Source organism: Rhinatrema bivittatum, chromosome 5 (assembly GCF_901001135.1).
Source record: "Rhinatrema bivittatum chromosome 5, aRhiBiv1.1, whole genome shotgun sequence".
NCBI lineage: Eukaryota > Metazoa > Chordata > Amphibia > Gymnophiona > Rhinatrematidae > Rhinatrema > Rhinatrema bivittatum.
The window spans coordinates 309756635-309769853 of NC_042619.1; the positions used below are offsets into that span (position 1 = coordinate 309756635).

Below are 13219 nucleotides of genomic sequence, written 5' to 3' on the forward strand. Positions count from 1 at the left end.
CCCCCACACTCTGCCAATATACCTGAATCCTACCCTGCAGCACCCACTATTTCAAACTTGATACTTCCACATACAGCTCTACCATTACATTTCACTCACTCCTACCCTGCCGCAGCCAGTGCTGTTCCATCACTGAGAACATCACACAAAGCTCCATCAATAACCTCACCCCCAAGCTTAAGTACCTTGTTCTACTGCAGGGGTAGGTAACTCTGTTCCTGGAGTGCAACAAATGGGTCTGGTTTTCAAGATATCCATAATGATCTCATGTATAGAGTAATATTTATATGTACTGCCTCCTTTGTATGCAAATTGAAGAAATTACTTACCTGATAATTTTGTTTTCCTAAGTGTAGACAGATGGACTCAGGATCAGTGGGTTTATGTCCCCTGCCAGCAGATGGAGACAGAGCAAGCTGACGTTACAGTATATATAACCCTGCAGTGATCCCAGCCTGCCAGTATTCTCTTCAAAAGCAACTGTGGACAGACTAGCAAAAAACTTGATTAAAAAAACATGATAAAAAACAGATATATAGATTGTACTCAACCAACAACACACACTGAACTCACATAAGATTCTAGGTACCCCAAGCAAGGGACTGGATGAACCCTTACCAGTAATCCCTTGGGACCCAGAGCCCCACAGGAGGACTACTGACACCCTCATGCAACAGCCAAGGGGGGGGTGGGGGGCTGAGTCCATCTGATCACACTAAGGAAAAAAATTATCAGGTAAGTAATTTCTCCATTTCCTAGCGTGTAGTCAGATGGACTGAAGACCAGTGGAATGTACCAAAGCTACTCCCCAACAGGGTGGGAGGCTGCCCATGGTCCACTCAACACCACACGTGCAAAACTGCATCCTCCTGGGTCTGCACATCCAGACAATAATATCTGGAAAAATTGTGTAAGGAAGACCACGTCACAGTTCTGCACATATTGACTGGAGACAGCAGACTAACCTCTGCCCATGACACTGCCTGAGCCCTAGTGGAATGGGCCCTAAACTGAGTAGGTAATATCTTTCCAGCATCCACATATACGGCCGTGACCACCTCCTTAATCCAATGAGCTATGGTAGCCCACGATGCCAGAACACCCTGCTTACTCCCACCATGGAGAACAAACAGGCGATCCGTCTTTAGAAAAGACTCAGAGTCAGAGAAGAGCAAGATGGCCGACGCACAAGCTCACGGAACTCCTCAGCTCCGCGTTAAATATTGGCTCTAGCTTTTCCTAGATTTGAAATTTTCTCGGAAGCAAAAAAAAAGGATGCCTCACACAAAAAGAAAAGCTCGGGTCCGAGAAATTCTCTCAACGCCGACTTCACAAACAAGGCAAACGCGGATTGAGGAAGTCCTCGTGAGACCCGCTGTATCGAGACCGGTGGCAGGACTGACGAGAGGCAAACGCCGACTGCCTTGGCCGAGGAGACATCCCTCAGCCCCGGAGCGCCTAGAACTCCAAGCCCGCCGTCTGGACCCTCAATACCAACAAAGGATTCTTGGGGAAGACCATTTACCCCAACTACCCCACTGACCACGGCCGCCCAGAGAATTATCAGCAATATGCTGAGTGATTCGGTGAGCTTGATTCAGGGCTCCGTGGGCCGGATAGCCGAGGAACAGAGGAGGTTGCAACCAGACGAACCTGAGAGAGAACCCCTGGAGGTAGGAGTAACAGTTTTGGATACTAGTGAGATTTGTTTGGCAACTGCACCAGAAAAATTAACATTGCAAGAGATTTGGAAGTTGTTGTTGAATATGGATAAGTCCATTAAATCATTAACGATGTTACTAAAGGAAAATATAAATAAGACTCAAATTCTTGAGAATAAGATAACAACAGTGGAAATTTCTATGAAAGAGTTTGAAAAGGAAATGACTGTGGTAAAAGAAGTTCAGACAAATTTAATTAAATCTGAGTCCATATTTACAAACAAAATGGAAATATTGGAAAACGCGATGAGAAGATCCAACTTAAGATTTCTGAATTTCCCTAAATCACGACTGCTGCCACCTAAAGATCTGTTCAAAAGTTACCTGATAAATGTTTTGAAATTTCCGGAAGCTGCCATCCCTGCGATTTCTAAAATCTATTATTTACCGTCTGCAAGAAATTCCAGGGAAAAAGGGGCACAAGGAAATGAGGAAGATCAACCTTCATCTGTAAATTTATCTGAGATTTTGGAAAAATCTATGGAAATGTCAACTGATTCAAGGGCAACCCTCCTAATAACTTTTACTTTTATATCAGAAAGAGACTCTGTGCTAAGATTTTACTTTAGAAATTTATCTCAGAAATTCTATGGTCAGGCAGTGAGAGTTTTTTCCTGATATAGTAAAATCCACTCAGGAGAGAAGAAAAAAGTTCTTGAGTATGAGAAGTGAAGTGGTAACAAGGGGCACTAAATTTAATCTGCGCTGCCCCTGTAAATGTATTGTCGTTTATTAGAATGCTAAATATGTTTTTGTGGAGCCAACATATCTCCAAGAGTATCTAAACTCACACTCCTAATTGTGCCCCAGGGGGGATAGGCTAATTTAGAATAACAGTGGGTTTATGTATATCTTTAAGTATTTTCTTCAAATCTGCCTCATTATAAGCTTGCTCTTCTCTATTTATCTTATGATATTCAGAGTTGTAATTTTTTTTCTTTTCTTGTGAACAAGATATGTTGTTATCCAGTTTATCGTCGTCATGATAAGAAGTATATGTCCTCTTGTGAACAAGATATAATGGTATCTGCTGGTATTTTGATCTTTTTTCTCTGTATTTTTCTGAACATAGTTGACGATGTTAATAGTTATTGAAAATTCAATAAAAATTTCAAATTAAAAAAAAAAAGAAAAGACTCAGAGTCCTCCAGATACCATACGACAAGGCGCTTAACATCCAAGGAGCGCAAAAGGTGAAACTCCTCCACATTCCAGATCTTATCTAGGGATGGCAAGGAGATGGATTGATTCAAATAAAAGTCTGAGACTACTTTGGGCAAGAAGGATGGAACAGCAAGCAGCTGTAACACCCCCAGAGTCACCCAAAGGAATGGCTCCCGGCAAGACAAGGCCTGCAACTCAGAAATCCAACGTGCAGAACATATAGGCACCCAAAACATAGTCTTCAAGGTCAACAACCGTAAGGAAAGGCTATGCAATGGTGGGTATGTAGGGCCCGCCAAAACATCCAGCACCAAATTAAGACTCCACAATGGAACTGGTAACCTGAAGGGAGGCTTAAGATGCTTCACTCCCTTCAAAAAAATGGGCCACATCAGGATGAGATGACAAAGAAACACCATTCACTGGGCCTCTGAAACAGGGAAGAGCTGCAACTTGCACCTTCAAGGAATTAAGGGCCAAGCCTTTATTCAATCCATCCTGCAAAAAATCCAGAATGAGAGGGATCTTAACTGAACAAGGAAGGACACCCTGCTCCTCACACTAGGCCTAAAAAACTCTCCAGACACACACATAAGCCAAGGAAGTGGAGAACTTGCAAGCGCTGAATAAAGTGGCAATCACCGCAGAGGAAAAACCACACTTTAAAAGGCGAGCCCTCTCAAGGGCCAAATCGAAAGATAGAATCAAGTCAGATCCTTGTGAAGAACCGGTCTCTGCTGTAGCAGATCCATGTGTGGCGGAAGACGAATGGGGGGCCTCCACCAAGAGTCGCAAATCCGCATACCAAGGACGCCTGGGCCAATCTGGTACCACCAGGAGTATTAGCCCCCTGTCGCCTTCGATCTTGTGAATTATCTTTCCAGCAAGGGCCATGGAGGAAAGGCATAAAGCAATCTGTCTTCCAGCCAGACCTCTATGAGAGCATCTATTACCAGGGACCATGGATCTCATCTGCAGCTGTAGAATCAAGGAACCTTAGCATTTCAAGAAGTCACCAGCAGGTCTAGGAACGGAAGGCCCCAGTAATCCACAATCAGCTGAAATGCCTCAACAGACAACACCCACTCTCCTGGGTCCAGACTCTCCCTGCTGAGAAAGCCTGTTCTTATGTTGTCTTTTCCTGCAATGTGAGAGGCCGAGATCATTTGCAGATGACCTTCTGCCCATTCCATAAGCTGGTCTATTTCCTGTGATACTTGCTGGTTCTTGGTTCCTCCCTGGCAATACATATAGCCCACAAACGAAAACGCTGCACTCAAAATTCAACCACACATCAAATAGAGATGCAGTAAAAATATGCACAATCCAAATATTCAAAAAACAATTGTAGTATAAGTTTTATTCAATATGGCAGCTCCACTGCTTCTTGATAACAAGGAAGGTTTTAGAAGCCAGTCCCCCAACACGGACCTCGTGTTTCGCCAAAAGGCTGCTTTGGGAGGGACAATTACAAGGTAAATTCCAAAGCTAAAATACAAACAAAAGATAATGATTCTTTAATAAACAAGGACTATCACATTGTAGGGACTACTCGCAAAAAGTATCGCAAGTATGTACCTCAATTTAAGTTAACACTTATATCCAGGGAGCGTGAGCAGCGTGAACAGAGACAGACATTTTAAAGGTCTGGTATAGTGGTGCGACAAATAGATGACCAATCAGGAACCACCAGCACGGTGGATTTTAACCAATCAAAATCTAGTATATCAATATAAGGTGTATAATAGATATAGCCCACCATCATCACATTGTCCGACATCACGAGAACCGCTCGATTCTGCAGCCTGTGGCTGAACTGCAAGCATGCCAGCCGTACTGCCCGGGCCTCCAGGTGATTGATATTTCAGCAGAACTATTCAGCATTCCAGCAGCTTTAAGCCATTAACTCCAGGCAGTGAGCCCCCCAACCTTTGGAGACTCGCATCTGTCATGAGTACCAACCAGGCTGGAGAGGACAAGGGAACTTCCTTTCTCAGATCATCTTCCTGCAACCACCACTGGAGGCGGGAACAGATTTCCATCAGCGGCAAGTGAAGCCGAACCGTATAATCCTGAGACTGCATGTTCCAATGAGAACAGAGAACGCTGAAGAGGACACATATGCACCCTTGTCCATGGCACTACTTCCAGGATAGTCGCCATCAAGCCAAGTACCTGTAGGTAGGACCACACTGTCAAGCGTATGGTGTTCATCAACTGATGTACTTGAGACATCAATCTCAAGATCCGAACTTCCGGTAGGAAAACTCTGTCCTGGCCCATGTCGAATGGTACCCCTAGATACTCCAACAACTGGGCTGGTTGAAGATTGCTCTTGGTGAGGTTCACCACCCAATCGAGCTTTTGCAGTAAGGAGATCACCTTGTGTGTCACCAGGCGGCATTGTTCCAGAGACTTGGCTCAAATCAGCCAGTCGTCCAAATATGGGTGCACCAGGATTCCTTGTTTTTGGAAATCTGCCGCTACTACCACCATAATCTTGGAAAATGTTCCGGGAGCAGTGGCTAGAGCAAAAAGGCAACACCCAAAACTGATAATGGCGCCACAATACCACAAAGTGTAGAAAGCATTAGTGTTCCAATTGGATGGGAATATGAAGGTAAGCCTCTGAAAGATCCAAAGTAGTCAGAAATTCCCCCGACTGCACCACCATTATCACAGAGCTTAAAGTTTCCATTCGAAAATGACTGACCTTCAAGTGACAGTTGATCCTCTTGAGATCCAGGATGGAACAAAAGGAGCCCTCCTTTTTGAGCACAACAAAATAAATGGAATATCGCCCCACACTTTCTTGAGATGTGGGCACTGGAACCACAGCCCTCAGATTGAGGAGCCTTTGAAGCATGAACTCCACTGCCTGCTTCTTCTGCGGAGAGTGGCAAGGGGACACCATGAACACATCCCGAGGAATACTGTGAAATTCCAGTGCATACCCTTCGTGTATCACCTCCAGGACCTACTGGTCTGATGTGATCTCTACCCACCTCTGATCAAAGAGAGAGAAAGATGTCCCCCTATTTCCTGTTCTGGAAGGTGGGTTGGCAAACCTTCATTGGGAAGGTCCTCCCCCCCCCGAGCCCGCTTCTCTCTTGGGCTGACAGGGACAAAGCACTGAGAGCTACCAAAAGGCTGAGTCTGCTGAAAGGTCGTCCCTCTGCAAGGACAAAAATGCCTGGAACCCTGGAAACGACCCCTCATACCAAAGAGGCGCTATAACTGTTTCTTATCATCTGGCAACCGAGGTATTGGAGACTCAATCCACTTACTGACCAGTTTTTCCAACTCGCTCCCAAACAAGAGCGAGCCTTTAAAGGACATCTTGGTAAGACTGGCTTTGGAAGCTGTGTCAGCTGACCAATTTCGCAACCAAAATTGATGCCTGGCCACTATCACCGAAGCCACTCCTCTGGCCAAGGTACAGACCAAATCACAGCCTGCGTCTGCTAAAAAGGCAGTAGCAGGCTCCATAACCGCTCTGGAATTCCTCCAGACTTATCAACCTCCTGAGAGAGAAGCAGACAAGATCTCGCCACTAAGGCACAACAGGAAGCAATCTGTAAATTCATCGCCACCGCCTCAAAGGCTAGCCTCAATCCTTCTATCATGTACATCCTTCAAGGTTGCTCCTCCATCTATGGGGATAGTCGTCCGCTTATAAACGGCACATACTAGAGCATTCACTTTGGGAAAATGCAAACGCTGTCTCACAGCCAGATCCAGGGGTGCAGGCCTTCCAATGTCTGACCCCCTTTAAAATTTACCTCTGGGGCATCCCATTCTAGATCAACCAATTCCTGAATGGCATCCATCTCAGGGAAAAAACAAGAGGCTTTACTTAAGGAAACCAAAATGGGATTCTTCTTTGACTCTGACACGGCATCCAAACCAGGAACACCCAGCTGTTTCAAGGTCTGGGAAATCAGGGCTGGCAGTTAATCTCTATGAAAGAACTGCAAAATGTTTCGATACGATTCCAGCCCTGGATGAATTTCCCCATCTTCCAGGGAATTAGGATCAACCTCATCATCAGTGCCATCCAGATTCCTGTCAGGAACATCCGCAGGGAGCTGAGGCGAGCCCTTGCACTTAAGCATAGGACTGGAAGAGGGAAAAGCACCAGCTGAGGGTCCAACTGGACAGGAATGGGGGAAACGGAAGACTGGGCCTGAGGAAAAGCTTGTAAGCCTTGAAAAACTTCCACCCAAGAAAAAGCAGCCATGGCCAGACCAAGCCCAGAAGAACTGGAGCTGGTCCCACAGAACTGCCCTTGCCAGCAAAGAAGACAATTAAAGGAGAACCAAGATTTGGTACACTTCCAGCCAAAACCATAACCAGACCATCATCAGAATGAGAAGATCCAGGTTTAGCAAAATCCAAAGAAGACAAATCTCCCTGAGCATCTGAACAGTGCTGACACAGGTTAGACACCAGGTCAGGCTGAGAAGCCCCAATATGACAGGCAACACAAAGAGAAAGGCGCTTAAGGCTTCTTGTTTATCGGCGCCATGAGTGGCGGTAACTATGCATTCAAACGGCTCATGCTCAAACAATTTACACAATAAGTGTGGCAAGGTGCACACACCACTAGTGTGCCCTGCTGGAGCATATCACCACACTTAAAAAAGTTATGCACACAAATGTTGCACCTAGCACAGCGTGCAGAATGCATGCACAGAGCCAATGCACTGCGCACACCAACCTTCTATAGAGGGCAGAAAGCACGCACAAGCGCACGAAAATGTTGCCACAGCTTACCACTCAGCATGCCGAGAAAAGCCTACCGCGGGACCTAGCCCACCTGGGCCACTTAACCCGCCAGGCTGCCCAGTTCCCCTAACCCCCAACGGGAGCGGGAATGATGTCGGAACGGCATGCTGAGCACGGAGACCGAAGGAAGGCCTAAAACCCGCCTCTGTAGGTAAGTTCTTTTTTTTCTTTTTTTGAAAACTTACTGGAGTGCAGCGCTTACTGGCTGAGCACAGAGACGATCTCCAGCTGCGAGAGGAGAGGGTATCTTCCATCACCGCTGTGCTTGGCCTTCTGCATCTGCTACCTTTCAGCTGTACAAGTAGCTAAGTTCTTGCCAGGAGCCTGCTACCGGACCAAGGCATACCTCTAAGGGACCACAGAAATCACCTCAGGAATTCTCAACTGGGGGAGGAACCATTAGGTATCACCGCAAGAGAGTGTGGCTTTCTTTTCTTGAATTTAGAATTTCAAATTTCTTCTTCCAAAAAGCTTGAAGCAATCCCCATAGGGAGATGCACGTCCACCATCTGCTGGAGACAGAGAATACTGGCAGGCTGGGGTCACTGCAGGGTTATATATACTGTGATGTCAGCTTGCTCCGTCTCCATCTGCTGGCAGGGGAGCATAAACCCTCTGGTCCTGAGTTCATCTGTCTACACGCTAAGAAAATGTATTTATTTGATTTATTTTCTGCTTTTCAGGCTCTTCAAAGTGGATTACATTCATGTACTCTGCATATCTTATGCATATTCATTGTTAAAATCCTGAAAACCAGTCCTATTTGTGGGACTCCAGCACAGAATTGCCTACCCCTTTTCTATGGCTTCTCAGGCCTGCTGCTCCTTATGTCACCCTATATTTAGGATGACCTGGTTTCTTTTTCTATGCTTCCCAGTCGCCCTGAGACCTCCCTTCTCTGGTTCAAATCACCACTGGCAAGCTTTAAGTATATTTTCTGGCGACCTTACAAGTGGAGGATTATTGGATTCTCATCGATACTGCTTCTCATCTTATTTGTGGGTGTCTTTATCTACTCCTTCCCTGTGAGTATTTGCAAAAATCCACTTGAAGTCTGTAGAAGTACTCAGTTATCCAAATACTCCTTCCTTGTCAGTACTCCTAAGAGGCTAAATACTCCTTCCCATTAATACATCTGGTAGACTAGGTACCCCACTACTAGAGATCATGAAAAGCTGCATGCTCCTTCCTGTTGGATACCCCTCTATCAGTTCACACTGCAGACTGGGTATTTCTCCTTTCTAGGCATTGTTCAAGAACCAATAAAGAATGTCTCAGTTGACAAAATTAAGTCTAAAAGAATAACAAATTTTCCTCTTGGACTATAGGGCAGATTTTAATAGTGCATCTAGGAATGAATGAGGATTTTACAAGTGTCCAGAGCACTGCTCCCCTTCCCTGAGTAATTTTAACCCCCCCCCCCCCCCCCCCCCCCAACACCACCAATGCACTGCCACCTTCCCACTATCCCCTATCCCAAAAGTACTGACACATTTCCCCACAGCACTACCCTCTACCCCAAAGTATGGCCACATACCCCCAGAGTACAGCATCAGTCCTGTATGATCAGTTCCTGGCTTTTGTGTATCATTGTGTCAGTTCCCTCTCGATGATCAGCTCTTTGTGTTTTTTTATTTATATTCTGCCTTTTGTGAAACTTCGAAGCAGATTACATTCAGGCACTCTAGGTATTTCACTGTCCTCAAGAGATTGTGCCAACCATAGATGGTCAGGGGCCCAGGGCCACTTGTGCTGCTCACTCTTAGCTCTTCCTCTTTCTTACAGGGCTATTTAAGTATGAAGCTGCTCAAACCATTTGAGCAGCGTATCTACCCCAGTTCTGAGCCAGACCTAGACCACGCTGGCTTGGCTGGTAACAAGACTAGCAATAGCAGTGGTGGGAACCACACCATCCTGCAGAGCCTGAAGAAACACCACTTGTGAAGCCCTCAGGATGGAGGACGAGGTGGAGCCCTGCTTTATATCCTGCTCAGCTGGACCTGTCCCTCTTCTGACAAATGCAACACCCTATCCTCTCCCTGTCTCACCCACACGACCCTCCATGTCATGCACACAAAAATATGCTCCACAAGCCCCCATGCATTCTATAGGCTCTGCATGCCATACCACACACTTCCTTCTCTCTCATACTCCCTCCCCTCCCTTCACATCTTTTATGCCCAGATTTTTACAATAAAAAAAAATCTGTTCAATGCATTTTTGAAGTATGGTTCCTTTTGCTTTTCACACAAAAAAAAAAAAGTTTGTCTTGCTCATTTACCTTTCACAGAGAATACATCCGGTTAGCAGGACCATCATCAGCTTCTGTCCCCCTCCCTAATTCAGACCTCCTCCTCTCCTCTCCCCACCCCTCATGCCCCCTTTCTCAGCCCCTCTCCCCATCCCCATTGCTTCTCCCTCATCTTCCTCCCCCATGTCCCATTACACATACACACACCTCCTCCCAGGGTGCCAATCCATCCAGTCCCTTTTACCCCCACCTCTTGCTGATCAGGCCAGCAGGAGGAAAGAGAAGGTAGGAGATCACATAATTTGCATACCTGGTTGCAAGAAGGTAAAAATTAAATATCCTGTCCAGGCCTCTGAAGAATTTGATCAGCCCTAATTACCACACTAGTCTGTGATCATTGAATGCACCCTGAAATATGCCAAGAAATCTAAAGCACATGCCTCAGCATCCACCCACCTAGACTCGAGTTTTAAGACTTTGGATCATTCCAGGAGCAGACATTCCCAGAACGCTATGCTTCAGTCCTGCATAGCTTTGTACTAGATCTACATGGTCCAACATTTGCATGTCATTCTAGTGAACACATGCAGCTTCACTGAATACATCCTTCGAGAACAAGACTTCCCAATCTTTTAGCCAAAATCAGCCAATTTTAGTACTTAAAGTTCATATGGCCCCATCAGACCAAAACAACTTAGCAATTCCCCTCCAACAATAATTCCATTCTCATACTCCAGCCAATTCCCTCTTTAAATCTGCACCCTCTCCTACCAGTCCTCTCCATCACCTTCCAGCTCATAGCAATCTTCCTGAGACAAGAGATGAGATGGCGCTCCCCCTGCCTACCCATAGCAGAGCACACAGGCCAAATCAGCAAGACAGCTAACAGGGGGCGGGTGGTGATGTGAAATGAAATTCTGAAGGGGAAAACGGGGGTCAGAGTTCCCAGAAGAGTGGCAGATAGTGTCAATGATAATATTTCTAGGAAGCTGGCAACCCCATGCCCAGGAACTCTACCACCTGTCTCATGTTTCCCCAGCATTTGCCCCCCTGGAGAAGGAGATGGGTGAATGGTGGTGGTGGTGGTGGTGGGGGTTTGTGTGTGGCAGACTCTCTTCAGGTTGATGCAATGGTATTAGGTGCCCTAGGTGAGCGTTACAGCCTTGCACCTCCTCCTTTCCAGCCCTCACCACAAGCAATAAAAAGTTGTACATTTATAATAGATGTTATATGAAAAAGAACATTCATAGTCTTCTATGGTAAAAATATCACATGTACATTATTTTTAAATGCACTATCAATCTCTACCCCTCCAATTGATTTACATCCCCATCTTATCCCTTCTTTTTCTCCCCTTCCAGCCAGTTTGCATCCCCCATCCCCAATTCTTATAACCTCTAACCAAACCTGTCATCCCATCAACCATTTCCTCTTTCTCCTCCCCATCCTCTTGTCTCTCCAAGCTGATCCCCAGTTCCTCTCATTCTCCCAATTAATCCATCATTCTTCCACACCCTTCCTCCAGTCTAACCTCTCCCTACAGTCACTCTCCAGCTGATCATCCTCAAAAATCAGCCCCTCAACCTGAAACCCTCTCCCAATTGTTCCAACCTTCAAATTTCTCCCACATCTGACTCCTCCCTTCAAACAGCCTCTCCTCCAAATATCCCCTTGGCTAGGATCAGCAGTAACTTCAGGCTGTGCTTCAGGCTACTGGAGGAAAGAGAGGGCAGGCTGTTGGCAGGTACAATACATTTCTCTTGAGTAGGTATAGTGGTGGGTGAGAAGAGAGGAGCAGTGGCAGTCTCCATCAGCCTATACAGTCACCAATCCCCCCCTTCATGGCTGGTTCCAAACCTGATGGAGATACATAAGCAGTAGTGGCATCAGTAATCAAAGTATGTAATCTGTAAGCCAGTGACGCTCACGGGCCCTGTAAAAGTTCTGATTCCTCTTCACACAGGGCTGCCTGTTAGCATATAAATGCATGTGAGAGCAGGGACTTGTGAGTGTATGCTGGCTCATAGGCCCCACACCATCTTCCACTATTAATGCTTCTGGTGCCTAAGTGTGTTGCCATGTGAGGCACTTGTCCCTTACTGAAGGTTTTGTGACCCCATTTAGGGTCATGAGGCTTAGGCTGAGTTCAGGAATACAAAAAGTATTGTATATGTTCAGTTCATGATGCTTTAGAAATGGCATCTATAGCTGAGCATAGACTCTCATGCTTACACACATTAGATATGTGAAGATGTCAAAGACAGGCTCACTGGTATGCCTTATACAGGAGAAAATCCCTTCAGAGATAATGTCAAGAAGGTTGTGGAATTACATAAAGACCAAAAACCATCATTTCATGCTGCAACCTCGAAGCTGCAATCTCCTCTTTCAGGACGTACCAATCAAGAACCCAGGACAAAAGATGTTTCCAAGTTTCAGTTCACTCCAGTCACTAAAAGGGGTTCCAGCCTCATTCTTTATGGAAATGCACATCCCTCTGCTGGAGACGGAGAATGCTGGCAGGCCGATGGCAGTGCAGGGGTGTATATATACAGTGACATCAGCTTTGCTCCATCTCCATCTGCTTGTTGAGGTGCATAATCCACTGGTGTGGATTATCCTGTCTGACTGCTAAGAAAAGACCAGTTTTTGACTAAGACCAGAGATTATAATCATTGTTCTGGTCTAGAACCCATAGAGATTCTCTGAAGGTGCATGGCTAAGGTTCTATGCAAACCATTGAGTTGACCCATTGTAATCAGCAATAGCTGAATCGTTCTGATAGTTTAAAAGGGCTACAGCTTACATCTATTGGCTTTATTTCTAACCCATCCTAGACTTAAGGGTATTGAACAAATACCTCATGGTGGAGAAGAAATCCACTTTGAAGTATCAGACAGGTAGAATATAAATCAAATAAATAAATAAAGCATCTTGATTTATTTATTGGCATTTGCTATTGTTTTTTTTGTTTCTTTTTTTTTTTTTTTTTTTACCATTAATAGCCTCAAAGCAGACTGCAATACATTTAAAGTAGATTACTATAGTGTTGTCCCTGAACACCTTACCACCTGTTTCAAACAACTGGCTATGTTCTCTGGATTTAAAGGAAGTGTATATACATATAGAGAAGTATCTGACTTATAGTAGGGAAACATCACCTACTTATAGTAGGGAAACATCACCTCCATTAGTGCATTCAGCCTTCTGGTTTGGCATCAGCCTTACAAGAATTCACAAGGTAGCCCTACCAATCACTGTCTTGAAATACTGATGGGCTTGATAAGTCACCCCT

General features: G+C 45.4%; 1 protein-coding gene across 1 annotated transcript in view; it reads left to right on the forward strand.

The window, feature by feature from the left end:
- Nucleotides 1-9784, forward strand: part of FER1L5 (fer-1 like family member 5) — a 495517-nt gene extending 485733 nt beyond the window's left edge. The window contains exons 62-63 of the mRNA XM_029603280.1: nucleotides 8551-8698; nucleotides 9459-9784. Coding sequence (XP_029459140.1) covers nucleotides 8551-8698; nucleotides 9459-9617 — 307 coding nt within the window. The 3' untranslated portion in view covers nucleotides 9618-9784. The remainder of the gene's footprint in view (nucleotides 1-8550; nucleotides 8699-9458) is intronic.
- Nucleotides 9785-13219: the final 3435 nt, after the last annotated feature.